Source organism: Artemia franciscana, chromosome 2 (genome assembly GCF_032884065.1).
Source record: "Artemia franciscana chromosome 2, ASM3288406v1, whole genome shotgun sequence".
Classification (NCBI taxonomy): domain Eukaryota; kingdom Metazoa; phylum Arthropoda; class Branchiopoda; order Anostraca; family Artemiidae; genus Artemia; species Artemia franciscana.
Genome location: NC_088864.1, coordinates 39,830,898 through 39,858,780, shown reverse-complemented (window position 1 = coordinate 39,858,780; position 27,883 = coordinate 39,830,898). Strand labels below are relative to the sequence as shown.

At 35.2% G+C, this 27,883-nt stretch overlaps 1 protein-coding gene across 1 annotated transcript in view; it reads right to left on the bottom strand.

Moving 5' to 3' along the window:
- LOC136041482 (glutamate receptor 1-like) overlaps positions 1-27,883 on the bottom strand; it is a 254,832-nt gene that overhangs the window by 16,989 nt on the left and 209,960 nt on the right. Inside the window, exon 15 of the mRNA XM_065726181.1 lies at positions 19,647-19,829. Coding sequence (XP_065582253.1) covers positions 19,647-19,829 — 183 coding nt within the window. The remainder of the gene's footprint in view (positions 1-19,646; positions 19,830-27,883) is intronic.

The following is a 27,883-nucleotide window of genomic DNA, read 5'->3' as shown; positions in this document are numbered from 1 at the left end:
TAGTTTAAACCTTCAATGACAAATTTCCTTCATATAAGGTCTTAATTTCTACCGAACAGCTGCACTTCCTATAATTACATGAAAGGAGATTCTTACCAGCCGGCAAATTTGGATTTTCAGATATTAAATATGAGTTGCAAATTGGAGTGTTATGTGTTAACATAATTCTTGATTTTTTAGGAGGGCAATCTAAATTTTAAACTGATTTCGTTTTAAACTGTCAATATAGCATATTATTGCTACTCAATCGTGTAAAAATGGGCGCATATTTTCCTTTAATATATTATAGAGAATAAAGGAAAAGGAAAACAAACGACTATTCATCTTAATATAAGTGGGGTTATCCTGAAATTAGGTTCAAGTTGTTTGAAAAAAACAAAACAATTTATTACAAGAATTTTAATGATATGCCATGGGACATGAGCAGCTATGCTTGTGCTAGTAGAACCTCAAGAACAAAATACATTTGAAGAATATTTTCTTTAGTATATTATAATGGGAATAAAAACCGCAAGTTTATGGTCTATGTTATTCGTTAATTCAAATTGTTCTGTTCCCTTAATGAGGTTAAGGAAGTTTAAATTCCTCATAGATCAAAGGGGCTTATACATGGAATTTTGGAATTGGCATATTTATTTGACCCCGTTGAGGTGGATGGGGAATAATCTGGGTGAATCATGTTATTTCACTAAATTTTTTCACTTTAAGAAAAAGTGAAATTTTATGAATTTTTAAGGAAATTTCTGACCTTTCTCCCCAAAAAAGAGCAAAGGCATGCGATAAGGGGGCAAACAAATCTATCTTAGAATGCGAAAATAGGGCCCCTTCCGTGCCCACCAGCAAAGCGGTGAGAATGCGCCCACCACTACAATACACGCCCGGGATGCAGGGCTCTCTACCCTCCCACATGCAAGAAGTCGCCGGGTCTTTAAGCCCTGTACCCCCATGTAAGGTGAGAATACGCCCTTTCGCCTTCCTTACGCAAGCTGCTGACCTTAATTTAAGCTTAAATTTTTTGATAGTTCTACTAAAACCCATTTTATTTATTTCTACTAAAAAAACCCAATATATATTTTTTTCTAGCTAATGTTTATTCTTTACTATAGGAACCTTTTTTGCGATTCTTGTAGCAATAAGAATTGTTTATACTGTTTTAAATATAGCCCAGTTTAGGCTATATTTTATACTGTTTTAAATATAGTCTTGTTTAGGCTGGGAAGGTATTAATAATAGAATACTAATTGCTCATTTTATGACTAAAAAGTTTAGGGTATGAGTTATAGTAGTATATGCCCCCATTGAACCAACTGATGGAGATACTAGTGACTCAGATGAATTTTACTTACAGTTACAGGAGCAAATAGACAGGGTACCAGGTAGAAATATGGTGTTTTTGCTAGGAGATTTTAATGCCCAGGTTGGTAGAAATAGGGATGGATGGTATCCTAGCCTAGGTAAATTTGGTGTAGGAAAAGAAAACAGTAATGGCTATAGGCTTTTGCAATTTTGTAGGCATAACAACCTAGTTATAACCAATACAGTGTTTGGTCACAAAATGGCCCATAAGTTGACATGGTATTCACGTGATGGTAAGACAGCAAACCTTATTGATTATGTTATTGTAAACAGAAGACTAGCAGGATCAATACAAGATACTAGGGTGTATAGGAGTGCCGTTATTGACGTTAAAAGTAAAGATCACCATCTAGTAGTGTCTAAGGTTAATTTAAAGCTGAAATTTCGGAAGAGTAACTCCCTCCCGGAAAGTTATGATGTTGGTAGACTTCAGGATGAAAATTTGAGAAAAAAATTCCAGGAACAGTTGAGTACTAAACTTGAGGGTTTAAAATTTGACAATGTGGAAGATGGATGGAATAATTTCAGAAAAACAATTTGTGAAGTTGCTGATGGTGTCCTAGGGAAGAGTGCTAAGACAGCAACTAGGAATATTAGTGAAAAAGCTTTAGGTTTAATAGAGAGTAGAAGGGGTTTGTATAAGAATTATCTGAGCGATAGGTCGTATGAAAACAAAAGGAATGTAAAGAAAGTGGAGAAAGCATTAAAATATGAACTAAGGAGATGTGAAATGGAGGCAATGGATAAAATTGCTGAGGATCTGGAAGATGCGGCTAGACGGCTTAATAGTAAAATATTATACTGGCATGTTAATAAATTGAAAGGGAGTAGCCGATCCAGACTAGTCCCAGTTAAAGATAGAAATGGGGCCACAATTAGTGATAAGGAAAAAGTTAAAGAAAGATGGGTTGAACATTTTGAGAATGTGCTAAACCGAGATACAGTTGCAGGAAAAGATATAGATGAAAATGAAAAAGTTTGTGATACCTTGGATGTGAAGGAAGATTTGTTTAGTGAGGAAGAATTAGCGACAGTACTAGAAGGATTAAAAAATAATAAGGCCCCAGGTGCTGATAGTATGATTAATGAGTTCCTTAAATATGGTGGCTCTGAGGTTAGGAATAAGCTACTGAAGATTATGAACATGATTTTTGAAAAAGGGGAAGTACCCAATGATTTTAGGAAAATCTTAATTAAACCACTGTATAAGAAAGGTGACAAGAGTGAATGTCGTAATTATCGAGGCATTAGTATGGTCTCTGTAGGTAGCAAATTACTGAGTAATATGATACTTTTTAGACTGAGACATTTAAAGTTTTAAGGGAAGAACAATGCGGTTTTAGAAAAGGTAGAGGATGTGTCGACCATGTTTTCACTCTTAGGTTAATAATTGAGAAGTCCCTTCGTTGTCAAACACCTTTGGTCCTTAGTTTTATCGATTATGAGCAAGCTTTCGATTCTGTTGATAGAACAGCGTTAACAAAGGTCTTATCGTTATATGGTATACCAGAAAAATACATTAAAGTGATTTGCTCTATGTACGAGAATAATACTGCTGCGGTTAAGGTAGGAAATGAGGTTAGCAACTGGTTTTGTATTAAATCAGGAGTTAAGCAGGGTTGTGTTCTATCCCCCTTTATATGGATCATTTTGATGGACTTCGTCTTAAGGAGCACAGGAAAGGCAATTGGAGACCATGGAATCAAATGGGGAGGAAGAACGCTCCTGGACTTAGATTATGCTGATGATTTAAGCATATTAGATGAAAGTGTGAGCAAAATGAATGAATTTTTAGAGGTTTTGCGAGTTCAGGGTGCTAAAATAGGCTTGAAAATTAATGTTAAGAAGTCTAAGTCACTAAGGCTAGGAATAAGTGAAGATGAACAGGTGACCTTAGGTAACGAAAAGATTGATCAGGTTGGGAGCTTCAGTTACCTTGGTAGTATTATTAGTAAAGATGGTGGGAGCAGTGAAGATGTTAAAAGTAGAATAGCTAAAGCTCAGGGTGTTTTTTCACAGTTAAAAAAAGTTTGGAAGAATAGAAAGATAAGCCTACAAACCAAGATTAGAATATTGGAAGCTACAGTGATGACAGTTGTCAAATATGGCTCTGAAGCATGGACACTCCGAAAAGCAGATGAAAATTTACTAGATGTTTTCCAGAGAAATTGCCTACGGATTGTTCTGGGTACCCGTCTGACTGACCGTATTTCAAACAGTAGGTTGTACGAAAAGTGTGGTTCAATCCCGCTTTCTGGGGCTATAATGAAAGAAAGGTTGAGATGGCTAGGCCTGGTTCTACGGATGAAGGATGACAGATTACCAAAGATTGTCTTTTTTGGCCAACCGTCTGGGGCTACACGGAAAGCAGGTCGTCCTTGTCTGGGCTGGGAGGATGTCATAAATAAGGATTTAAAGGAAATGGGAACTTCCTGGGAGGGTGTAAAGAGGGAGGCTTTGAATAGGTTGGGTTGGAGGAGGAGCGTGCGTGGCTGTGTTGGCCTCAGGCGGCTTGGTGCTGCAGTGAGTTATTAGTAGTAGTAGTAGTAGTAGTATTATTTTGACAATTAAGTGTTTTTAAGATCCTGCATTCCAATGTTGAAAACATTTTACTATTGCCTTTAAGAAGATGATTTGCAAGTCCTAATACCAAGATTAATAATGGGGAAAAATATTGGGGGGGGGGCTCCAAGAAAATTAAGTTTTCACCATGCTTTAACGGCAAAACTAAATTTCTATGCGAGATAAATTTTTCAGACAATTAGGACATTGAGGGCCCAGGACTAGCCTAAGGCTTACAGACTATTAAAGACACTCTCATTGTTTGATGCTGCTGTTGGGTCACCTCGATCTTAAAAAAATGGACTTTTCACCATGCTTCTATCTATTACTATTGTTTTAAAAATAAGGTGTTTTAAGACCCTGCATTCTACTGTTGCCTCTACAAAGGAGATTTGTCGGCCGTAAGTATAATATTCTTTTAATAGTTTAATTTCATAAATACTTCAAAAAAAATAAAAATCTTTCATTCTTTTTCCAGGAAGACAATAATGATCTCCCCGATAGGATTATAGATATATTGACAAATGTTTTTGCACCAGCAGCAATGGATACCTACTCCCCCCAGTATGTTATTAAGACTTTTTAAAACTTTATAATACCTGAAACGTAAAGAAGGACAACTTACATGATAATTTTCAATATTAAATTTATAGCTCATAGTGTGGGGGACTCTGGAACCGAAGGATCTATGTAAAGTGCATTAAATTTACAGCTCGTAGTGTAGGGAACTATGGCCCTGAAGGGTCTAGGCATTGTCATTAAACTTATAGTTTTTAGTGTGACGAGCATTTGACTCGAGGGCCTATGTATGGTCAATATACTTATAACTGTTAGATTGAGCTCAATACATCTGAAGGGTCCTTCCGTGGGGCCAATGTGTGGACATAGCATCTTTAGGTAGTAATGAGGTCTTTTTAGCTCTTAAAACTTGCTCTTAACTATTCTCTTTCAGCCGAACATAAATTCTTTCACAGAACGAAGGGTTTCAATGAGCTAAGAAGCTCTTATTATTTTCTAAGTTTGCATACCTACACTATAATCGGAATACCTTGACAACCTATTTAATCCAAAAAATTGAATTAAAAGACAGGTGAAGTGCATTAGCATTAATGTTAGACAGAAATATTTTCTACCGGTTATACTCTTATAATCTTATATGCTGCTGCTCTTATAATCCAAATAGAAAATTATTGAAAATAAAATAAGTACTTGATTAAAATCCTGTAATAATATGTAATTGATTCAAATACAGAAAAATGATGATTTTAATAGTTTCCCCTCCTCAAACAGCACTTTTAAGGTAATGAAATATATTATCTTTTAACGCGTAAGGTCATATACTCGTATGAGTACTACAACTCAATCTCTACGTTACATGAGGAAAAATTGCCACCCATCGAAGCGTTTAATGGTTCACTTCACGATCGTCAATACACTACTTCCGATTATTAATTTGCTAAAAAAAAGTTTAGGCAAAGGGAGGGTGTAAAAATGGGGTGGATTATTCTAAAATGTTTCTGGCAAGTACTGTATTGACGTTGTTGGATATTGTCTTTAAAAACACGGATAAAATTTACGAGGAAAGTGGGCTAGATTTGGGGTATTATTTTTCAACTTCTCATTTGGTGATGAATTTAATTCTTAAAATCAGTGATACAAAAATGTGTCTGATCCCCGAAGTAGATCTGTACTTGTTTATAGAGAGATCCATGCGGGGTGGATATTTTTTCCACGGGGATTTTTTCTTGGAAACCGATGTGACTGGACAACAGGCCTGTGAAAAGTCGAATGTAGTTTACTTGGATATGAGTTCCTTTTACTAGTCGGCATTGTTTCGTTTCTCCTAGCCGTGTGGGAATTAAAAACAGTTGGACATTCCTTCTGCTCCAAATTTTCCTGACATTACCACTGTTGAGGAGAATGGATAGCTAGATGGTTTTTCGAAATTGATTATGAATATCAGTGGAACTTCATGACTTGGTAAAGGACTTTGGTTTCTTGTGCATAAATAGACCGGTGCCTATGGATTCATTGAATCCCCATAATGTGTTTTTGGTAGAGGATGGGGGTTGGCACTGGAAACCTTCGAAAAAAGCTTATGGCCGAACTTCATCCGAAACAGAATATTGTTGCACATAACGGCCTCTTGCGATGGATGAAGACTAAAAGTTTCGATGTCACAAAAGATTCATAGAGCCCTCCAATTTGAACAAAGGCCTTATAAGAAAACTGTTTATTGACACCTTTGTCAGTAAAGGATCTGATGCAAAAACAAAGGTCAAAAAAGAGATTATTAAACTAATTTTAAATTCAGTAAAAAGGTAAAATGTGCGAGGGTGTACACAATGGGAGCCGTTGTTACGTTGTGATCGACCCAAAAGAATGTGCCCAAATCATTGCAGATCCGAATTTCACATCGTTCATGATCATAAACTCCAATATAGTCCTTTTACATTAAAAAAGAAGCGTAAAATTAAATAAAAGATTGCAACTGGCAGTGCCCTATTAGAAGCTTCAAAAAAGTCATGTTGGAATTTTATTACAATGTGTGCAACCTTAAACGGCCATGGGGGACAAGTTTAAGTTTATTATTGGAGTACCGATTCTTATTGTTAAAAGTTAAAACTGAAAATTTATCAGACGATTTGGAAAATAGTAAGTATATTAGCTCTTGAATGGACTACACCCACTGGGACGAGTTAATTTACACAGAGCTTGTGAAGCGCCAAGTCCCAAAAAGTTGTTATTTTTAAAATCAAAGACGGGGTGTGACTTGATATCTCATGGTGTGCTTGCAGGTCCAAAGGTTACTGTGTATAAACAAAAAATGAGGATATCAAAAAACTCTGAAAGGGGGTGCCATCACACTTTGCAAAGGAAATTTTCGATATGAGTATTTATAAGAGCTGTGTAGAGAATAATTTATTTCCAAGAGCGAAGGTCATGGCGATTCGCTCTTTAAAATTTAAAAACTATATAGTTCAAGTAGAGTAAAATGTCATTTCGACCATATCAGATAAAGTCAATGTATGCACGGACGTTGTGAAAGTAATGTCACGCGGCCATTATCCTACTTCAGATCGAGACGTATATGTAGAGTATATACAGCGTATCGGTCTAGAGAAAGTTCAATAATTGGTGAGCGGAGGACCCTCTTTTTTCTATCTCAACAGTGTTTCTCAGTCTCTACCCCCACCGTCTCCAGCTCAGCAATATGTGTTTTTACAGTGTATATCTTATATATTGATGATACATTTATATTTTTTGTGCAAAGCATAATCGTTGTTTTAAAGAGGTGCTTAATATTATATTATTATTTTAACAGTAATGTATTTGCACCGGCTCGCAATGGGCATCGTGCGTTCTGGCAGCCCTGTCCGCCCCAACCGGTGAATATATCCAAGTGTTTTTTATTGTCTGTAAATATATTCAATTGCTCATTTAATGTTTTTGTTTTGTATTTGAGGTTTATTTACTTATACATTAAAGAAACCATGTATTCTGCTTTTCGAGTATTTACTTAATCGATTGAGGTTAGGTTAACACAGTTGTATTTCGAAAATGGAGGAGTATTTATAAATTCAAAACGCCATTCAGACCTTTTCTTTGCGGACCATCAACGTCTGGCAAAAAGTACTTTTAACAAAAATAATACAAAATTGTGATAAAAGGTTTTTAAAAAAAACTACAAATATCTGTTATTGCAATAGTTTGAGGATAGAATCCTTGATAAAATAAAGAATATTGTACCAGACATAAAATTCACATGACAATTTGACGTTTTAAATATTATTGAACCAAACACTTGGTTGATTATTGATGATTTAGCTGAATCCAAACAAGAATGGTCTCAGGAGATGTTACAATTATTCATGGTCCAGTCATCATGAAAAATTTTCGTAACTTTTGTTCTCCATAATCTCTTTCATCAGAGTAAATGCATGAGAACACTTACATTGAATTATACATACTATATAATCTATAGGTTTGTTCGTGATTCAAGCTCTCTTATAACTTAAAAACAGCAAATATATCCTCGTGAATCACAATTTTTTACTCTTGGCATACATTCAAGCTTCTAATAAATCTTATTGATAGATTCTATTGCATCTTAATCAAAACACACCCGAAGAGTTATGTGTGGTCTCAAATATTTTTGATAATGAAATTAACTTATATCTATCCGTGAATAGTAAACAAGGGGATTAGTTGCTATCATAATGCCGAAGAAGCTACATGAAAATAGATATTTATTTTTAGGCCTATGTTATTTAAAACCACGGCTTAGGAAAGCTATATTCAATTATGGCAATGCAATATTTTCATTGATCTCCTATCTGAGCTTTCTTTAAATTTAACTGAGAGCAATGTTTAACTGTCAGAAGGTGTAAAGAAGCTGACAAAGCAACATCATTCACTTGAACTTTCCCCATCTTGCAAATAGAAAGGGAAAGACTTTAAGAGGAAACGGGTTGTTCAAGCAGGCGGTAGTTTCTTTTCATTGTTAATGCTAATTATCACTGAACTTGTAAACACTGTTCTCTAGAAATGCATAAATCTTACAAATTGACGCCAATTTAACTCACTCTTTAACAAAAAGAGCACTTTAAAGAAAATATTGATACATTTATTAACAATGAAACGATTGCAGACAGCAACAAATTATTTTTTCTTAAAAATACCTTTCGATGCATCGATAAGCATAAGCCCTACCGTGAAAAACCACTCAAAGTAAATGTCATTGATCAAACTCCAACTTCTGAAAGTTCTAAAACTTTGTAAATGTTAAAAAAACTTTGTAAATGGTAAAAGTTGTAAATCTGCTAATTATCACTGAACTTGTAAACACTGTTCTCTAGAAATGCATAAATCTTACAAATTGACGCCAATTTAACTCACTCTTTAACAAAAAGAGCACTTTAAAGAAAATATTGATACATTTATTAACAATGAAACGATTGCCGACAGCAACAAATTATTTTTTCTTAAAAATACCTTTCGATGCATCGATAAGCATAAGCCCTACCGTGAAAAATCACTCAAAGTAAATGTCATTGATCAAACTCCAACTTCAAATTTCTAAAACTTTGTAAATGTTAAAACAAGATGAAGGTTTCTCCAAAGTTACATCCATTGTTGTAGGCCTAATGCCTCATTCGTATCGTGATCAAAGTCAAAGACTATAACTTATCACGCTGAAAATGAACAAGTGCAAATTGACAACAAAAAGAATGAAGTTTTAATTCAGCACAAGCCCTACAATTGCATTGATAAGGTATCAGATTTGGTTGCAATTTGTAAAAGACTTGAATCATTTATAGTCGTTTGTATAAATTTTTAAAGTCATCCGATTTTCCAAAAAGTCTTATTGGAAATAAACATGTTTTACCTCGATTAAGGGAATATGGAGGAACATCAAAAGAAGTATCGTTTTTAAAAGGCACAACTAGGGGGCATGATGATTTAGAAGGTATTACACGAATGCGTCTTTCCACCACATTTAGCGTGCAAAAGATTGTGGGCGCTTCACAACACGTTTTCGTTTAAAACTGGCTCAAGTTTTGGAAATATTTTCTGAGAATATTTGTGTGGCAGGAATTTGAGCTCTCCCAGCGCACTTTCAAAGTCGTTGGAGTTGGAGAGAAGTTAGAGACAGAGTATTCGCAGAAGGAACCAAGCTACGCTCCGCATCAGAATAATAGAGTTCATGGGAATCATTATCAAATCACTAAAGCCTTTCCCCCTTGTATATATTACAAGCAAATCTTTTGACTCTAGACGAGACTCAAAGTGATCATAATAGACCACACAAGTATATTTTACTAGTAGTCAGTGTTTTTAGTCGCCATGTATCTGCCGTTCCATTACGTTCAGATAGAGGCAATGAAACTGCTAGAGTCCTCGATTTCATCTTTAAACAGGAACACATTGAAAAATAATGCTGCTTTTATTTAATATTTAGATAAAATGATATTGATTTATAACCAACGTACTCATCGATTTCTATCCAATAATTTTCCTCTCGATGTTCATTAAAGTAACAATACACTCGACATCTTCTTAAACGGTATTCCAATAGAAAGGTTGTGAAGAAAAATTCAGTGTTGGTGATATAGATCCAATCAATAGCACAACTAATATTTTTGAAAAGGAAATTACTTGCGGTCCACTAAACTTTTTAAAGTGTCAAAAGTCTTAGACACTAAGCTAGTATTGTGTCGTCTTACTCGTAAGGGTAATAGAGCGGTACTTGCTCGTTAGCTAAGATACAACTGTGATTTTAATTTGCCACCGAAGACGTTTACAATGTCTAATGATTTTTGTGTGATATTCATCTCCAATGTCTCTGAAGCTCTCTATGAAGATTTGAATAAAACAAGCTGTTTTTGGACAAAACTCTCCCCATTCATCAAATTTGAGAGAAGGTATAAAATTGCTCTTGTTGATTGTATTCTTAAAAATACATATTATACCCTGAGAAAGGACTGTACATATGAGAAAAAAAGTAAAACCTTACGATTGACCACTCCTTAGTGAGGAATGGATAGAACCAATGAACTCGGGTGAATATCGAGGAGTGGCATTACTTGTTTACTGGATTTTTTTTAGTTATTTCTTGTCGGCTTACAAAATGGTTGTCTAGGTAATGCCAAAAAGCATATCCACAATATTATTTTTTTGGTTTCAATTATTATACCAATAAATTTAGCAAGTGTATCTAGGCCGTGACGTAAAAGTTTCATACACTAGTCCAAACATGGAGAATAATTTTTCAAAACATCGTCAAGAATTCTTTTAGAAAACATTTTCCTTTGAATAGATAACTCTAGAAAATCATCATATTTAATCAAACATTTTCCAAAGTCACTAGATTCCGCATGATTTTTTGTTTTTGAAATCGACTCGTTTTTAATATTGACACTCTCACCACCGATTATAGACTAACAATAGATCTCCCTAGCAACAAAATTAATTCTTTTTTTATAGATTGATTCAGATCATTATCTTCAGTATATTTCACTAGAGCATTTAATCCGTCTTGTATTCTTTGTCCATGCATTATAATCACTTTTGCTACAAAGGATGACTGTTCTTCCGAATTGAGTCTCCTTAATGATATAACATATCATGCAAACATATATTCCATTCTACGGTTGGCCGGCACTCCCTTGTAATTTCTACTGCAGTAATAGGCACTGTATGTTTCATTTCGCCATTGGTAGTGCCTCCAATATCCAATAGAGTAAACCCATCCATTACTAAGGTATCCTTGATGTTTACATACTGGACTCTTTTATTTAATATTGAAGCAAAGTCACATAAGATTGCTCAACCCCAATTACGTAACAGACAGGTGTACTATACACGTGCGCTACTACGTCAGACCCAGGTGTGTGTAACAACATCTTGAGGGGCTAGTAGTGCTAATAGTTTACCCTCTATCTCTGCGCTCAAAAGCAGAGGGGCATCACTACTAAGGGTATAAAAGTAAAAATTGAGTTAATACTTCAGAAGAAAACCTATTTAACGTCATTTGTTTGAACATTTTAAACAAAATATCAACACTTAATTCACAGAACAAGGGACCCAGAGTCCGAACTTTGCTGTAGCAACACACTGTTGGGCTAATTCAGTGACCAAAGTATTTAAGAAGCGTCATTAATACGATTGATTGATTGACAAATTAAGACTTTGGCTTTTTCCTGGGAAGGAACTCTGTTAAAAATAATATTTTTCTTTATTCTAATAGCTTTTCCTTGTGTTTCCAAACTGAGTATCAAACTGAAGAATATTTAATGGTTACCTAATTTCGGACACACTAAAGATAATTCTGCGATGAAAGTAAAGAGCTTTCTTGCAAGCCGTTAATCATGCTCCGACTCTATTAGACTTGCAATACAAAAGGCACTAACATGCTACAAAGTTTTTTAAAATTTGTCTGAAGTTTTACTTAAGAATGAGTCGGCTAAATCTGATAAGTACCATCTATAAAAATATTTTTTTTTCCTTTCCCTCCTTTTGAATAAAAAAGAGAAGAGATAGTTTTTGTTATGTATAGGTCCTTAATGGATCGTTACGTATACATCATTTTTGTCTTTAAACTTTGTTTCACAAATAAAAATGGCATGCTTGTCCCAAATAAAAGAAGAAAGTCTAAGGCTTTATTTGGTAGATTATAGTTACTTGAATGATGGTCAGAAGTGCATACAGCGGAGCGGGTTGATGATTAAAAATACAAAAAGAAACGTGCTAGGAGAATAAAGTTTGTTATTTTAGGAAAACATTTTGTGGTGGGATCTGGGAACCACCTTATAACTGAAGCAATTTGAGATTTTTAATCTAAATTTAATTTGAAACCGTCCACTGCACGGTTTAAGAAACAAAATCTTGGCCGGAAACCTCTGACAGCCCTCTCTAGATCTATATATATATATAAATAAGTTGTTTGTCGTTGTGTCTGTCTACTGACGTCATGTTTGTGTGTCAACTGACGTCATGTTTGTCAAATGACGTATCTATATATATAAAAATAAGTTGTCTGTGTGTCTGTCGAGAGACGTCATGTCATCATGTCATGTCGTCATGAAGTTAGTTGTCGTCATGTTTGTTATGACGATGACGTCATTAAAGGTATTTAAGACATTTGTTCACGGAAAAATGTTTAATTGTAAAATGACTGAAGAACCTACAATGGCAACAGCCGAGGAAGCTGCTCAAAGAGTCTATGCCAAAAAACTTGCTACTGATAGAGAAAGTAAGAAAAGAAAGCGTGCCGAGGAATCACAAGAACAGCAAGAAAATAGGCTTGCGGCTGATAGAGAAAGTAAGAACAGAAAGCTTGCCGAGGAACTACCAGAGCAACGCGAAACCAGACTTGCTGCTAAAAGAGAAAGTGAAAAAAGAAGGCTTGCCGAGGAATCACAAGGCAGGCTTGCGGCTGATAGAGAAAGTAAGAAAAGAAAGCGTGCCGAGGAATCACAACAACAGCGTGAAATTAGGCTTGCGTCTCAAAGAGAAATCACCAAAAGAAAGCGTGCTGAGGAATCACAAGAGAAACCTGGGTCAGTGCGATGCTGGGTGTACTCAGTGGAATGGACGCGTGCGAAATGTCAACTCCAAGTCAAATTCGTGCATTGTTTGGAATCATTCTAACAACTTGCTCTCCTTCAGCTCCTACAGAGTTATGGAGAAAATATAAATCGAAAATGTCCGAAGATATACTCCATCGAAAACAGTTAAAGACGTCAGATATGTCTTTTGATTTTACATCAGAAATTTATAACTACACTTTAGTTATCATAAAAGATTTTTGTGCGTATGTATGGCAAACAAACCTCTTCAGGATTTCGGAATGCCTTCGTCTAATCGTACCGTGCTGTTTCGACATGTGTAGAATTGGATCGTGAACAAAGTTACAGCACGAGTGATCTATTGGCGTATGTACAAAATAACATTTCCAAGTTAACGTCGGAATAAAAAGACATTTATGATACGATAATGCATTGTGTCGATAACAACGTTGGAGAAATTTTCTTTTTGGATGCGCCAGGAGGTACTGGTAAAACGTTTGTGATAAAACTGATTCTGGTATTGCGGGAGGTTTCAGGCAAACATTACCTATAATACCTAGATCAACCCCTGCACTCGAAATGAATGCTTGCCTGAAAAATTCTAATTTATGGGCACACGTAAAAACATTAAAATTAACTACAAATATGCGTGTCCGATTGCAAAACGATGACTCTGGTCAAACATTTTCAGATCAATTGCTGGCAATTGGAAACGGAAAGCTCCCAGTAGACTCAATTTCAGGACGTATACAACTACCTGCTGAATTCTGTAATTTAGTGACGTCCAAAAATGAATCGATTCAAAAAGTATTTCCGAATATTCTAAACAATTATAAAAATAATAATTGGCTGAGTGAAAGAGCGATTCTTGCACCCAAAAATATAGACGTCCACGAAATCAACAATATTGTTTTAACCAAGATTCGAGACCAGGCATTCCTTTACAAGTCAGTCGAGATAGTTTTGGAACCAAATGAGGCGGTTAATTATCCATCTGAATTTTTAAATTCCGTGGATCTTTCAGGGTTTCCGCCACAAGTGCTACAACTACAAATAGGCGTACCAATAATACTGTTAAGAAATATCAACCCACCAAAGCTTTGCAATGGCACGCGACTCGCCGTAAAAAAAAACAATGAAAAACGTAATAGAGGCTACAATCTTGACAGGGCCTTTTGAGGGTGAGGCTGTTCTTATTCCTCGCATTCCCATGATTCCAACGGAACTGCCTTTTCAATTTAAAAGATTGCAATTCCCAATTCGATTAGCATTTGCAATCACCATCAACAAAGCTCAAGGTCAATCTTTAGAAAAATGTGGTATAGATCTTAATACTGATTGTTTTTCCCATGGACAATTGTACGTTGCATGTTCGAGGGTCGGTAAACCTGACAATCTATTTATATGCAGCGACAATTGGACAGCGAAGAATGTTGTATATTCGCAAGTTTTACGCAGTTAATTTGTATTGTATCTATCTATCTATATAAAAACGAGTTGTGTGTATGCAAGTTTGTTTGTTTTTAAAAAGAGCGTTTGCATTTGACGTCATTATAAGTACATAAGGCTTTGTATATGCACAGACAATGGGAAAGCCAAGAATGTTGTATATTCGCAAGTTTTACGTAGTTCAAAACACATATATAAATCTATCTATAATCATAGGTGGTACACAGGGACACAACTACAATGGCGCGTAACGAATTACGCGCGCGGGGTGGCTTGGGGGGGGGGGGCGAAGCGCCCCCACCAACTAGGTGCTGGGGACCCAACAGCTAGTTACTTATAACATTTCACTTCTCCTGACATACTGTTGGAGCTGGGTCAAGGACATAAGAAAAACCCCCTTTTTGGCCTCAACAACATTATACATGGCTTTCCTAAACGTAAAATTACATTCATCAGTCAAACCAGAAGCCCGTATTTTCGTAAGAACCGCTAAGGCTATACTCTAACCACTTCCTCACAATAAATTGAAATCAGCAGCAGAAGAAAAACTAGGGGAAAACCAAAGCGTTGATCCTGCAACGCAAGAACGGGTAAACAATTGCAACAAAGCAACCAAAAATGACCTCAGTGTCAGAGGATGATGAATTCCGGAGAGTCAAGACTGTTGAGCCCCGCTCTAATTTCAGGCTGAACGCATTAATTGGAACTGACATATATCTTTTTGTTTTTGTGCCATGTTTTGTGTTTATTTTTGTGTAGCTGCAAACAAGAACAAAAAAATTAACAAATAAGCACTGTGTGTCCTAATAAATTTTTAAAATCGGTGCTCGGTCGGCGAAATGAATGAGTTTTTTCCCTAGATAACTCTACCTTACTATGGGTGACGATGAGTGCTATTTTTCTTATCCATATTTCCAGACTATACATTTCGAAAAATAACACAAAAATTATAAACTAGATGACTAGAAATCGAAATCCATTGCATAAGGCAATCTTTATGTCTAGAACACCTATTGCACGAGCAGCTTCAAAAACGTTTCTAAGAACATAGATGTATCCTCATAGGAGGATAGAGGGATACAATTCATTGAATGGTAGCTGCAATGTGAAAGTTCTCCAAACATCTCTTTTCATAGACACGTATTGCTATTAAAAGTGCCAATAGGGTTTAAAACGATTTATGCTAATATTTGTTTTAAAGTCAAAGAGACCTGATCAATAAGGTCTTTGCTGTGATTCTCATTCCAAATTGTCATCTTATTTATTTCTACTAATGGTTGTTTATAATGCTCGGTCATAAAAAAAAACCTTAGACACTTTTACCGTCAAAACAATATTTTACAATAATGAAGCTTGAAGTCATTACAATTTGTAAGATAAAGGCCATAGCCTGTGATTTTACAAAGACCCGTATTTAGAGTCATAACATACATTTTAACTCCTTAGCATTGAGCATGCCAGTGCTGCATTCCTTGAACGCTAACCAACAAATGTAAAAAAGAGAATTTTCATAAGTACTTAAAAGGGAATGTAAAATAAATTAGCAAAAACACTATACGTTTTATGGTTTACGTTTTTAGTGTGTAAACACAGATTTACATAGGAAACTGATTTTCTTCATAGAAAAAAAAAAAAAATCAGAAATGAAAACTCAAAACTTTCTGCCCATCTTAGAAAAGAAAAAATTTTAGACTTCGTTACTCAATTTACATGACTTGAAAACTAAAAACAAAAACAATGATAAAGTACGCTGTAAAAATTAAAAAAAAACTTCTTGTATTTTACCCTTTTGAGCTTCATATTGGGCCTAACTCAAGGTAGGCTCATATAGCTTTTAAAAAATCGTTCAATTCACTCTTTTGAATATTTTGGTGCATAAAGACGTTTTCTTTGTAGTTTCTTTTAAGGAATTTTCTAAAAGACGACCAGAAACTAAACTGGAGAAACTTCTCAAGGACTCCCAACTATTTATTTGCTTTATTTGATTACCCAATACGAAGGCTTCTACTATTATTTGCGTTTGCAGTAGAAATTCTTACTTAGAAAGTAAATTAATTTCAGTTATCAAACGAAATGAAATAGTTTGGCTTAGTCAAGGGTTCAAAATGTAAATTCCTTAGTCTACTCTTTAGTTGAAATTGCTGAAGATATGAAAGATGCAGCCAGGCGGTATAATAGTACAATATTGTTCTGGTACGTTAATAAATTGAGAGGGAATAGTCAATCTAAACTTGTCCCAGTTAAAGATAGGAACGGAGCCACAATTAGTGACAAAGAAACAGTTAAAGGCAGATGGGTAGAACATTTACAGAATGTATTAAACCGTGATAGGATTACGGTTAATGACATAGGAAAGATGAAAAAGCTTGTGACTCATTGGTTGTGAAAGAAAATTTAGTTTGTGAGGAAATATTTACGACAGTACTGAAAGGAGTAAAAAAATAAGATGACGATAGTATGCTTAATCAGTTCTTAAATATGGTCGTTATAAAGTCAGAGATAAATTAGAGAATATTATGAATATGAGTTTTAAAAGGGGGAAATGCCTAGTGATTTTAGGCAAACTTTAATTAAACTCTCTATATGAAAGGTGATAAGAGTGAGTATGGTATTTATCGCGGAGATTAGTTTGGTTTCTGTAGGAAGTAAATTATTTAGTGTGATGATACTTAGAGATACAGTAGATAAAGTTTTAAGAGAAGAACAATGACGGCTTTGGAAAGGAACAGGATGTGTCAACCAGGTTTTCCCTCTTAGAATAATAATGAAGAAATGTCTGAGTAATCAAACCCTTTTAGCCCTCAGTTTTATATATTAGGATTAAGTGTTTGATTCAGCAGACAGAGGAGCTTTTGCGAAAGTCCTATCCTTTTATGATATACCAAATAAATACATTAAAGTGATTAATTCTATGTACGGGAACACTGCTGCGGTCAAGGTTGGAATTGAGGTTATTACCTGGTTTTGTGTTTAATCAGGGGTTAAGCTGGATTGCGTTCTATCTCAATATATATGGACCATTTTGATGGATTTTATCTAAGGAGCACAGGAGAAGTGATGGAGAAGCATGGAATCTATTTGGGAAGTAAAACTCTTCTATTATCCTGATGGTTTAAGCATCTTAGATGAAAATGCTATCAAAATGAATGAGTTTATGGGGGTTTTGAGAGTTCAGGGTGCAAGAATAGATTCGAAAATTAAAGTTAAGATGAACAAGCTACCAAGCTGTTAAGAATAAGGCCAACTGAATGTGAAGAGGTGATCTGGGTGACAAGAAAATCGATAGAGTGGGCAGCTTCACTCACCTAGGTAATACTGTTAGCAAAGACCGTAGATGCAGGGAAGATTTCAAAAGTAGAATAGCCAATGCCCAGGGTGTTTTTTCACAGTTGAAAAATGTTTGGAAGAATAGGAAGATAAGTTTACGAACCAAGATCACAAAATTAGAAGTTACATTAATGACAGTTGTCAATTTTGGTTCTGAAGCGTGGGCGCTCTGAAAGATGGAGAAGGATTTGTTAGATGTTTTCCAGAGAAACTGTCTGTGAATTGTTTTGGGTATCCCTTTGACTGACCGTATCTCCAACAGTAAACTACACGAAAAATGTTGTTCAAACCTAATTTATTGTTCTATAATGAGAGAAATTTTGAAATGGCTGGGACACACGTTTTGCAGATGAAGGATGACAGATTGCCAGAGATCTTCCCTTTCGGCCAACCAGTTAGGGCGAAACAAAAACAAGTTGTCCACAAATGGGCTAAAGGATCTTGTAAGAAAATTTTTAAAGGAGATGGGAACATCTTAGGAGGTGTAAAGAGGGAGGCTTTAAAGAGATTAAGATGGAGGAGGATCACGTGTAGCTGTAATCACCACAGGCGACTTGGTGCTGCAGTGACTTGTTAGTAGTAAAGGTAGTGTTTTCTTAGTTGAAGTAATTATAATCGCTGAGTTAAAGCAGGTATTTAAGTCTTAGTATAGAAAAAACTCCGCTTAAACATTAGAGAATCTTTGTTATGCTGCAAAGAAGGCATTTGAGCCAAAAATCTCAAAAATTGGGTCCACAAATTGTAGGAGAGGAGATAAAATTATTTTCAATGTGTCAAGGCCAAATTTTATTTTTGTGAAAAAATATTAGGTTCCTTTTATTAAAATATTTGTTTCTGTTTTATTATTTTTTCTTAAACCAATTGGATTTATAAGTTAAGTTGTTCCATATAGCTTATTTTCAAACATTATTTCAAGATCGTGTTAATGCAGAAAATTTTGGGATTGGGGTAAATGGGAAAGATTGGATGTCGGTATTTTAAAAAGTAAGTGTAAAGTGGATATTAAGAATGTGTGGAGGTACATGCGTGTAGCCATGCAGCACAGAGAGAGATTCTTGGAGGGTGGACGATAAGCGGGACAAGAAAAGAATGTTGAACGTTATTTTATACGGTGTGCTTGAAGCATTTCTTTTTTCTGTTTTGTAACCATGATCCATGTAACTTTAAAACATTTAAAATATAGTGACCATGTGTGTGACATTTTGTGTTATTATGTGAGTTTTATGGTATTATGTGCCATTTTGTTCTTATGTTCTTTTTGCAATTGTTATGCTTTTTCATAGTTATTATTATATACCCTGTTATGTGAGTAAGTATCATATGGTATTATTTTGTATTATTTGTTGTTTTTTACCATGGCCCCTAAGTGGCTTTTGTTGCAATAAATATCTATCTATCTATCTGCCTATCTATGATCGATTTCAAGTATAATATTGGATACCTGTAAATGCCGAAAAGTTTAGATTGCATGTCGAAATCAAATTCGATAAATACTGTCATTCAAGGAGAATTCATATGTACCAAATGATGTTAATCTTAATAATCGTAAAAGACCGAAATATTCGATTAGGATTTCTTTTATTTACTGTTTTCAGATTATTTCTCATGAGGTTCTTTATTTTGTTATGATACTAACCTCACAGCGTAGAAGTCAGAAGCAAGGGAGACTATGTGACAGTAGGAAATATAAACGTTCCACAAAGAAAGTCACTGAAAATTAATCGTTTTAAAATCCAATATCACGGATTCTTGACAGTAACTAACAGCCTAGGATTGACAACATTAAGCAATACACATCATTGTGCTAGGTGCTAGGGTTATCAAGCTAAACTTGAGATATGCCAGTCTTGGGCCTTGCACAGTAACAGTTACGCTTTTTACCTTCATTGTGTCACAAGGCTGCCTCTCATTAACATAATCATTCTTTGGTGATTCAATAAGGAGGGCGTATTTTCCTTTGCTTTGTCTGACCCTTTTGATTCCTTCATCGTATGTTTTGACGAAAACATGCTTACGAGATGACATGAATTCCCACATTTTGCTGTAGGTGGGTATTTTGGAAAACTAAAAAGTAAAGTTTGGAATAATCAGTTAATTATGCATTAATGAAATATACATTAATTGACTTTGGCGATTTTTTCTTTCAAAATTGAATGTTACCAAGAATAATCGTTACCAGAAGTCTGTTGCATGCAGAGGTCACAGTATGAGTACAAGTGCATGGCAAAATGAAACAAACGAAAAAGTCCTGAAAGTACCAGTTCAAAAAATTGAGAACTTCATGCTATATATAGCATCTCATATTTCTAATATATATATATATATATATATATATATATATATATATATATATATATATATATATATATATATATATATATATATATATATATATATATATATATATATATATATATATATATGTGTGTGTGTGTGTGTATATATACATAAATATTAAAAAATACATACGTATTTTCCTTTGCGGAATTTTTATTTTTTTTTTGGTTCTCTCCTGAAAAGAAATTTCTTGGTTATTGCCGTATGCCTCATTAGGTAAAAGACTTGGTAAACGACCTCTGTGACTTGGAAAAATGAAATTTGAGCTTTGAAGACTTTTAAGGAAGTAAAATCAATTCCGATATGTAAATCATTTTTTAGTGACAAATCATAGATCATTCTACATTCTTACGGCAAGTAGCATGTGTTACAGAGTGGCAACGTGCATGTGGCATAAGAAGTAACAAAAATAACTTAATAAGCAACTAAATTCCCACATTTTGCTATAGGTTAAAGTCAAAATCAGTTAAAGTCGTGAGGGATTTCTTATCGAAAGCGATGTGATGTTATTTTTATAACCCCCTTTAAGCCTAATTTAATCACACATTAGCTATTTACAAGCCAAATCGATTAATTATACCTTAATTGAGTTTATTTAAGCGTCCAAGTCTTAGATTTAGTTTTCAAAATTATTAATAAAAATAATATAAAAGAAAAAAAATTCCAAAGAAAAGTAAAGAATCATGTTAAAACATAAGAAGGTTGGCATTTCCAATATCCAATGATCTAATAATAAAAACTTAAAATGACTAGAAATTGTGATAAATGAATAAACAAAATAAAAACGAGCAGAAACTAAAGTGAATAATCACACCTGACACAAAAAGAAAAAATACTGTTATACACGAATAAATTAATCCTAAAGAGAAAATTAATTATTACTAAAGTCAAACTTATAGAGGAAAGAAATGGCTAAAAATAGGAGTAAGGCCTTTACATCCTAGACCTTTTGATTTCTATTTGGAGCAATAATTTTATTTGTTACAACTTCTACAAGAACACAACACAAAAAAAATACCAAAATAATATCGCTATCCACGGCTAAAGCTCAGAATGTGGCTAATCTCCCTCTCAAATGCCCTAAGTGGCTTGATTGCCATTCTGGTGTTATTGGAAGCAATAAGCATTGTGAACTGAGTAGCTTTTATTTGCCAGAACTTCCCAATAACAATGATCACTGGGGAGAAACAAATTAAAACCAAACCAAGAAAACTTGCTAGGGTTAAAAATAATTTATTGACACAGTTTCTAAGGAGCACACGTAGCTCCTTATAATCAAAGGTGTTATTTTACTATAATATACTGCTTTATTTATTGGATTTTGCAGGTTACTGGAAATAGAAAGCTTCTATCCCAACTTTAGATGCCTTTTGGTCTTAATATTAGCAAACAACCTCCCGAGTTTACATTCCAAAAAGCCCCTGCCTAGGTGCAGCATACCTTATTTTAAGTATGAGGTAATTCAGTTTGGCATATTTAAGAGACTGCAAGGTTTTGCTATTTTTACCTTGTTGGTACCAAAATGGTAATTGAGTCAGCACGTTTGACTTTACTGATATACCATGTCAATTAAATCTTTTGAAGCTCTGTGTATTAGAACTTGAAATTTTATCTCTGGAAGATCCTCTTTTCCTGAAGCTGGTTAAAGTAATTTCTTTGCTATGCAGTTCATACTGTGTCCATATAGCCTACCTCCCCCCCCAAAAAAAATCTAAGATCCTACAGAATAAATCACCCTCAAAACTGAAAATAGGGTCACCGATAAGTTAATTCAATCCAGGCAGGGAGTGGGTCGGAATGTAACCTTGGAGACCAAAGATTTCGACGAAGGAACACATCTAAGTAGAACAAAAAGGACAAATCATGTGAAATAAACATAAATAAAATATTTTTGCTCTCCTAAACAATCCCTGAACTAGTTCAGTTGTTAGAGTCAATTCACTAATGTAAACACACGTAAGTTGAATCTTATCACGAAAACTGCGAATCTGCTACAAAATCGGCGTGTTAGTTAACTATACGATTTAGGGGTCATGTAACGAATCATCGCCTAAGACATATAACAAGCAAGGTATGACATCACTGCTCTAGATTTAGTTCCAGTGCCTCCATTTCACTGGTGTATGCATATCAATCAAGTGTATAGCCCCTTGGTCTTAACTTTCCAAGGAAGACTAATTGCGAGTGATCTTTGCTAAATCTAATCATTCCATACATCAAAGAAACCACTTTTACAAAGTGATCTTCTCCAAATAAATGTCACCCGAGACTATCAAAGATATTGGACAAAAAGACACTACATGATTTAAGAGATAATAGCAGTCATTCCATGTTTGAAATTACGTGTTAGGCTATTTCAAAAAGCACTTTTCGTGTCCCGTTTCACAACATTGTCAATATCGCAACTTTGAAGAATCCTGATGGCTACAAAGTCTCAATAATTAGGTATGATTTTTTTCTGAAACACAGCCGGTTTTGGCTTAATTCCCAGGCATTATTACAGTCACACTTGTCGATAAAACGCACGACTAAAGCGCCCATTAAGTTGGCAGTTCGTACTTTCTCGAGTGGAACATTGTTCAACTTTTAAGCATAAATTTCAAGGTCAAATCAGGGTCAAAATGACTCTGATTTGACTTAGATTTGACCAAGATTGACCAAGATGGTGACTTAGAACAGTAGTCCCTCTATCTTTGAGAAGAATCTGACAAAAGTTAAGAAGATGTAGCATTAGTTTAGAACAGTCGGACACAAATTGGTTTTGGTATAAACTCTTTAAACCGAATTCGTGCAATTTTAATGTTTCACTTTTTGAATGCAAGTGTGGTGCTAAAATCAAGAAAAATGCTGTCCTTCATAGCATTTGGCTTTTTTTTATCGACAGATGTGACTATGGTGTGACTCGGGCATATGATTAATGCCTCATATTCCCCTTTTTCAGGTTCTCTTTAGAGTGTTCATGAAGGAAGAAATTCAATTTAACGCAAGTAAGTCACAGACTGTCTGAAAAAGAAACAATGATGCTTTTGCTTATTAAAAATGTTTGACATTTTGGGTTTTTAGGGTCTCTTTTGATTCAACATGGAGGAAGAAACCTTAATTTCAAATAAGTAATTTATGAGTTATTTGGTAAACAAAAAAACAATCATACTTCAACTTAAGACTAAATAAATGATTCTTTTTTTCAAGTTCTGTCTTTAGTCTAAATGAAGTAAAAAAAACTTTAGTTTCAGTAAAGTAATTTATAAGTTTCTTTTAGCGTATGTGCGACAAAACCACTGCTACTTTTACCATGACAACTTTTACGGCTGAGAGTATTAGGGTGTAAAATTTTAGGAGATGTCTAGGGAAAAGTTGACCGAAATCAAAATTCACTATGTGTATGCAGATTGTCAAAAGGGAATGTCAGTAATATCTTAGGAACGGCTTAAAGTATTAAGTTGGAAATTACAAAGTATGTTGAGGTGGACATTAAATTCACCGAAAGGCACCACGTACATACTACTACTACCACTACTACTACTTCTAATGATATTACTACTCCTACTATTACTACTAATACTACCAAGCCAAAGAGTATTAAAGCGAAACTATCAGGGTACATTGAGGAGGAAGTTGAATTAATCCAAACACACTATGTTCTTACAGATTGTCATAAGGGTGTATCAGCTATATCTTAGAAACTGCTTACAGTATTAAGTTAAAACTTACGGGGCTCTATGCTTAGAGTATTAAGTTAAAACTTACCGGGCATGTTGATGGGGATGTAGAAATTACAAAAGGCCCTATGTGCTTGCTACTATTACTACTTTTACTACTACTAGGCTACTACTACAACCGCTATTACGATCACTGCTATTACTAACGGTAATGGTATTAAGCCGAAACTTTCAAGGAATTTGCAGGTGATGCTGAGCTAAATGAAAACAAAATGTGTCCATGCAGGCTGCCGAAAGGGCGTATTAACATTATCTAAGGATGAGCCTAGGGTATTAAGTTGAAAAATTTAGAGCGTGTAGAGGGGGATGTTGAACTGGCTAAAACGTATTATGCGATTACTACTATTACTAGTGTTGAGGCTAATAGCATTAAGATGAAACTTTTAGAGAATGTTAGGGAAAGGGTAGACTAAATTAAAGCACACTATGTGCACACCTTTTGCCAAAAGGACATATCAGCAACATCTCAGGAATGGCTTGACGTATTAAGTTGAAACTTTGAAGATATATTGAGAGGGATGTTAAATTAACCGGAAGACGCTACATGTATGCTACTACTACTACTTATACTGCTAGTATGCTACTTCTACTAATGGTAATGCTATTACGGCAAACTTTTCCTGAAATATTGATGGAGATATTGAACTAAATCAAAACACATCATTTATATGCAGGCTGTCCATGTGTCTAAAGTAAGTGTCAGTAATATCACAGGGACAACTTAAAGTATTCAGTTGAGACTTTCAAGGCATGTCGAGAAGGTAGTTGGACTAACGAAAAAACGCTATGTGTATTCTATTTCTCCTACTACTACAACAACTACAACTACTAAAGCTAATGGTATTAAGAAGAAACTTTAGAGAGATATGAACTTTAGGGAGATATTGTACTAAATCAAAACAAACTATATGCATGCAGGTCGTCGAAAGGACACGCCAGCAATATTTCAGGAAATGATCGAAGAATTACTGCAAAACTGCCGGGACATGTTGAGGGGAATGTTGAACTAGCCAAAAGACATTACTTGCGTGCTAACGATATTGTTACTACTGCTGCTACAATTATTCAACTATTACTACTATTAAGGCTAATCATATTTAGGTAAAGCTTTCAAGGAATACTTAGGGGATGTTGAAATAACGAAAAACATACTGTGTGCATACAGGCTGTTAAAAGGACAAAGAAGCAATTTTTCAGGAACAGCTTATACTATCAAGATGAAACTTTGAGGGCATGCTAAATGGGATGTTGAACTAACCAGAAGATACTCCGTGCATAATGCTGCTGCTGTTACTGCTGCTGATAATGCTATTATACCGCTACTGTGACTACTATCAAACAGTTCGTGGTAACGAACTGTAGTAAGGAGCGACCCGGCTCAATAGTAACCAAAACTCTAAAAAATGGAATTTTGATACCAATAAATACATCAAAGAATCGCATTTAATGCTGATTTTAAATATATAAGTTTCATCAAGTTTAGTCCTACCCATAAAAAGTTATGAGCCTGAGAAAATTTGCGTTACTTTAGAATATAGGGGGAAACACCCCTAAGAGTCATAGAATCTTAACGAAAATCACACCATCAGATTCAGCGTATCAAAGAACCCTTCTGTAGAAGTTTCAAGCTCCTACCTACAAAAATGTGGAATTTTGTATTTTGCAAAGAATTACTGCAAAACTGCCGGGACATGTTGAGGGGAATGTTGAACTAGCCAAAAGACATTACTTGCGTGCTAACGATATTGTTACTACTGCTGCTACAATTATTCAACTATTACTACTATTAAGGCTAATCATATTTAGGTAAAGCTTTCAAGGAATACTTAGGGGATGTTGAAATAACGAAAAACATACTGTGTGCATACAGGCTGTTAAAAGGACAAAGAAGCAATTTTTCAGGAACAGCTTATACTATCAAGATGAAACTTTGAGGGCATGCTAAATGGGATGTTGAACTAACCAGAAGATACTCCGTGCATAATGCTATAATGCTATTATACCGCTACTGTGACTACTATCAAACAGTTCGTGGTAACGAACTGTAGTAAGGAGCGACCCGGCTCAATAGTAACCAAAACTCTAAAAAATGGAATTTTGATACCAATAAATACATCAAAGAATCGCATTTAATGCTGATTTTAAATATATAAGTTTCATCAAGTTTAGTCCTACCCATCAAAAGTTATGAGCCTGAGAAAATTTGCGTTACTTTAGAATATAGGGGGAAACACCCCTAAGAGTCATAGAATCTTAACGAAAATCACACCATCAGATTCAGCGTATCAAAGAACCCTTCTGTAGAAGTTTCAAGCTCCTACCTACAAAAATGTGGAATTTTGTATTTTTTGCCAGAAGGCAGATCACAGATGCAGATCAAAATTCTGAGATAGCCATTTTATTCAGCGTAGCCGAAAAACCTTATAACTATGTCTTTGGGGACGACTTACTCCCCCACAGTCCCCGTGGGAGGGGCTACAAGTTACAAACTCTGACTTTGAAGTTACAAACTTTGACCAGGGCTTACATATAGTATTGGTTATTGGAAAGTGTAGAGGCGTTTTCAGAAGGATTTTTTGGTTAGGGGAAGGGGTTGAGAAGAGGGGGATATGCTGGGGGAACTTTCCTTCGAGGAATTTCTCATGGGGGAAGAAAAATTCCATGAAGGGAGCGCAGGATTTACTAGCATTATTAAAAAAATAAACAATGACAAAATAAATATGAAAAAGTTTTTTCAGCTGGAAGTAAGGAGCAGCATTAAAACTTAAAACGAAAAGAAATTATTACCCATATGAGGGGCTCACCTCCTCCTAGTACCTCGCTCTTTACTTTAAAGTATTTTTAGTAATTTCAACTATTTATTCGACGGCTTTTGTGATTCAGGGGTCATTCTTAATGAATTGGGACAAAATTTAAGCTTTAGTGTAAAGAGCGAGGTACTGACGAGGGGGCGAAACCCCTAATATCTATCCATATATATATATATATACAAACTAGCTGTTGGGGTGGCACTTCGCGCCACCCCAACACCTAGTTGGTGGGGGTGCTTCGCTCCCCCCCAAGCCCCCCACGCGCGTAAGTCGTTACGCGCCATATTAGCTATGCGCCATTGTAGTTGTGTCCCTGTGTCCCACCTGTGAATATAGATAGACATATATATGTTTTTAACTAATGCGCCACCCCAACACCTAGTTGGTGGGGGTGCTTTGTCCCCCCCAATTCCCCCCGCGCGCGTAAGTCGTTACGCGCCATTGTAGTTGTGTCCCTGTGTCCCACCTGTGAATATAGGTATATATATATATATATATATATATATATATATATATATATATATATATATATATATATATATATATATATATATATATATATATATATATATATATATGTTTTTACCTACGTAAAATTTGCGAATCCCCCTGTGCCCCCCGGCGTCCCCGTTGTAGTGTGTCCCTGTGTCCTGGTAATAAATTTTTAGTTTTTTTCCTTTTTTCTTTTTAATTTTTTTTTTGGTCTTTACCTTTTTTTTAGCTTTTTTAGTTTTTTCTTTTTTCTTTTTAGTTTTTTTTGTAGTTTTTATCTTTTTTTAGTTTTTTCTTATTTTTATTTTTTTAGTTTAACATTCTTCGATGTCCCATTGTCTGTACAAATAAATAGATTGTCAGGTTTACCGACTCCTGAACATGCAACATAAAATTGCCTTGGGAAAACAATCCGTATTCAGATCTATACCTGCTTATTCTAATGATTGCCCTTGAGCTTTGTTGATGGTGATTGCTAATAGAACATTCCCTGTGTCCCCGTCGTCATTTATATATCCCCCTGTGCCCCCGGCATCCCCCTTGTAGTTGTGTCCCTGTGTCCCGGTCGTCATTTATATTCCCAGTATCCCGGTCGTCATTTGTGTCCCAGTGTCCCAGTCTGCAATTTCTCTTTGAGCGTCTCGGTCGTCATTTATATTCCCTGTGTCTCGGTCGTCATTTGTGTCCCGGTCTGTAATTTATCTTTGAGTGTCCCAGTCGTCATTTATATCTCCCAGTCGTTATTTGTGTCCCAGTGTCT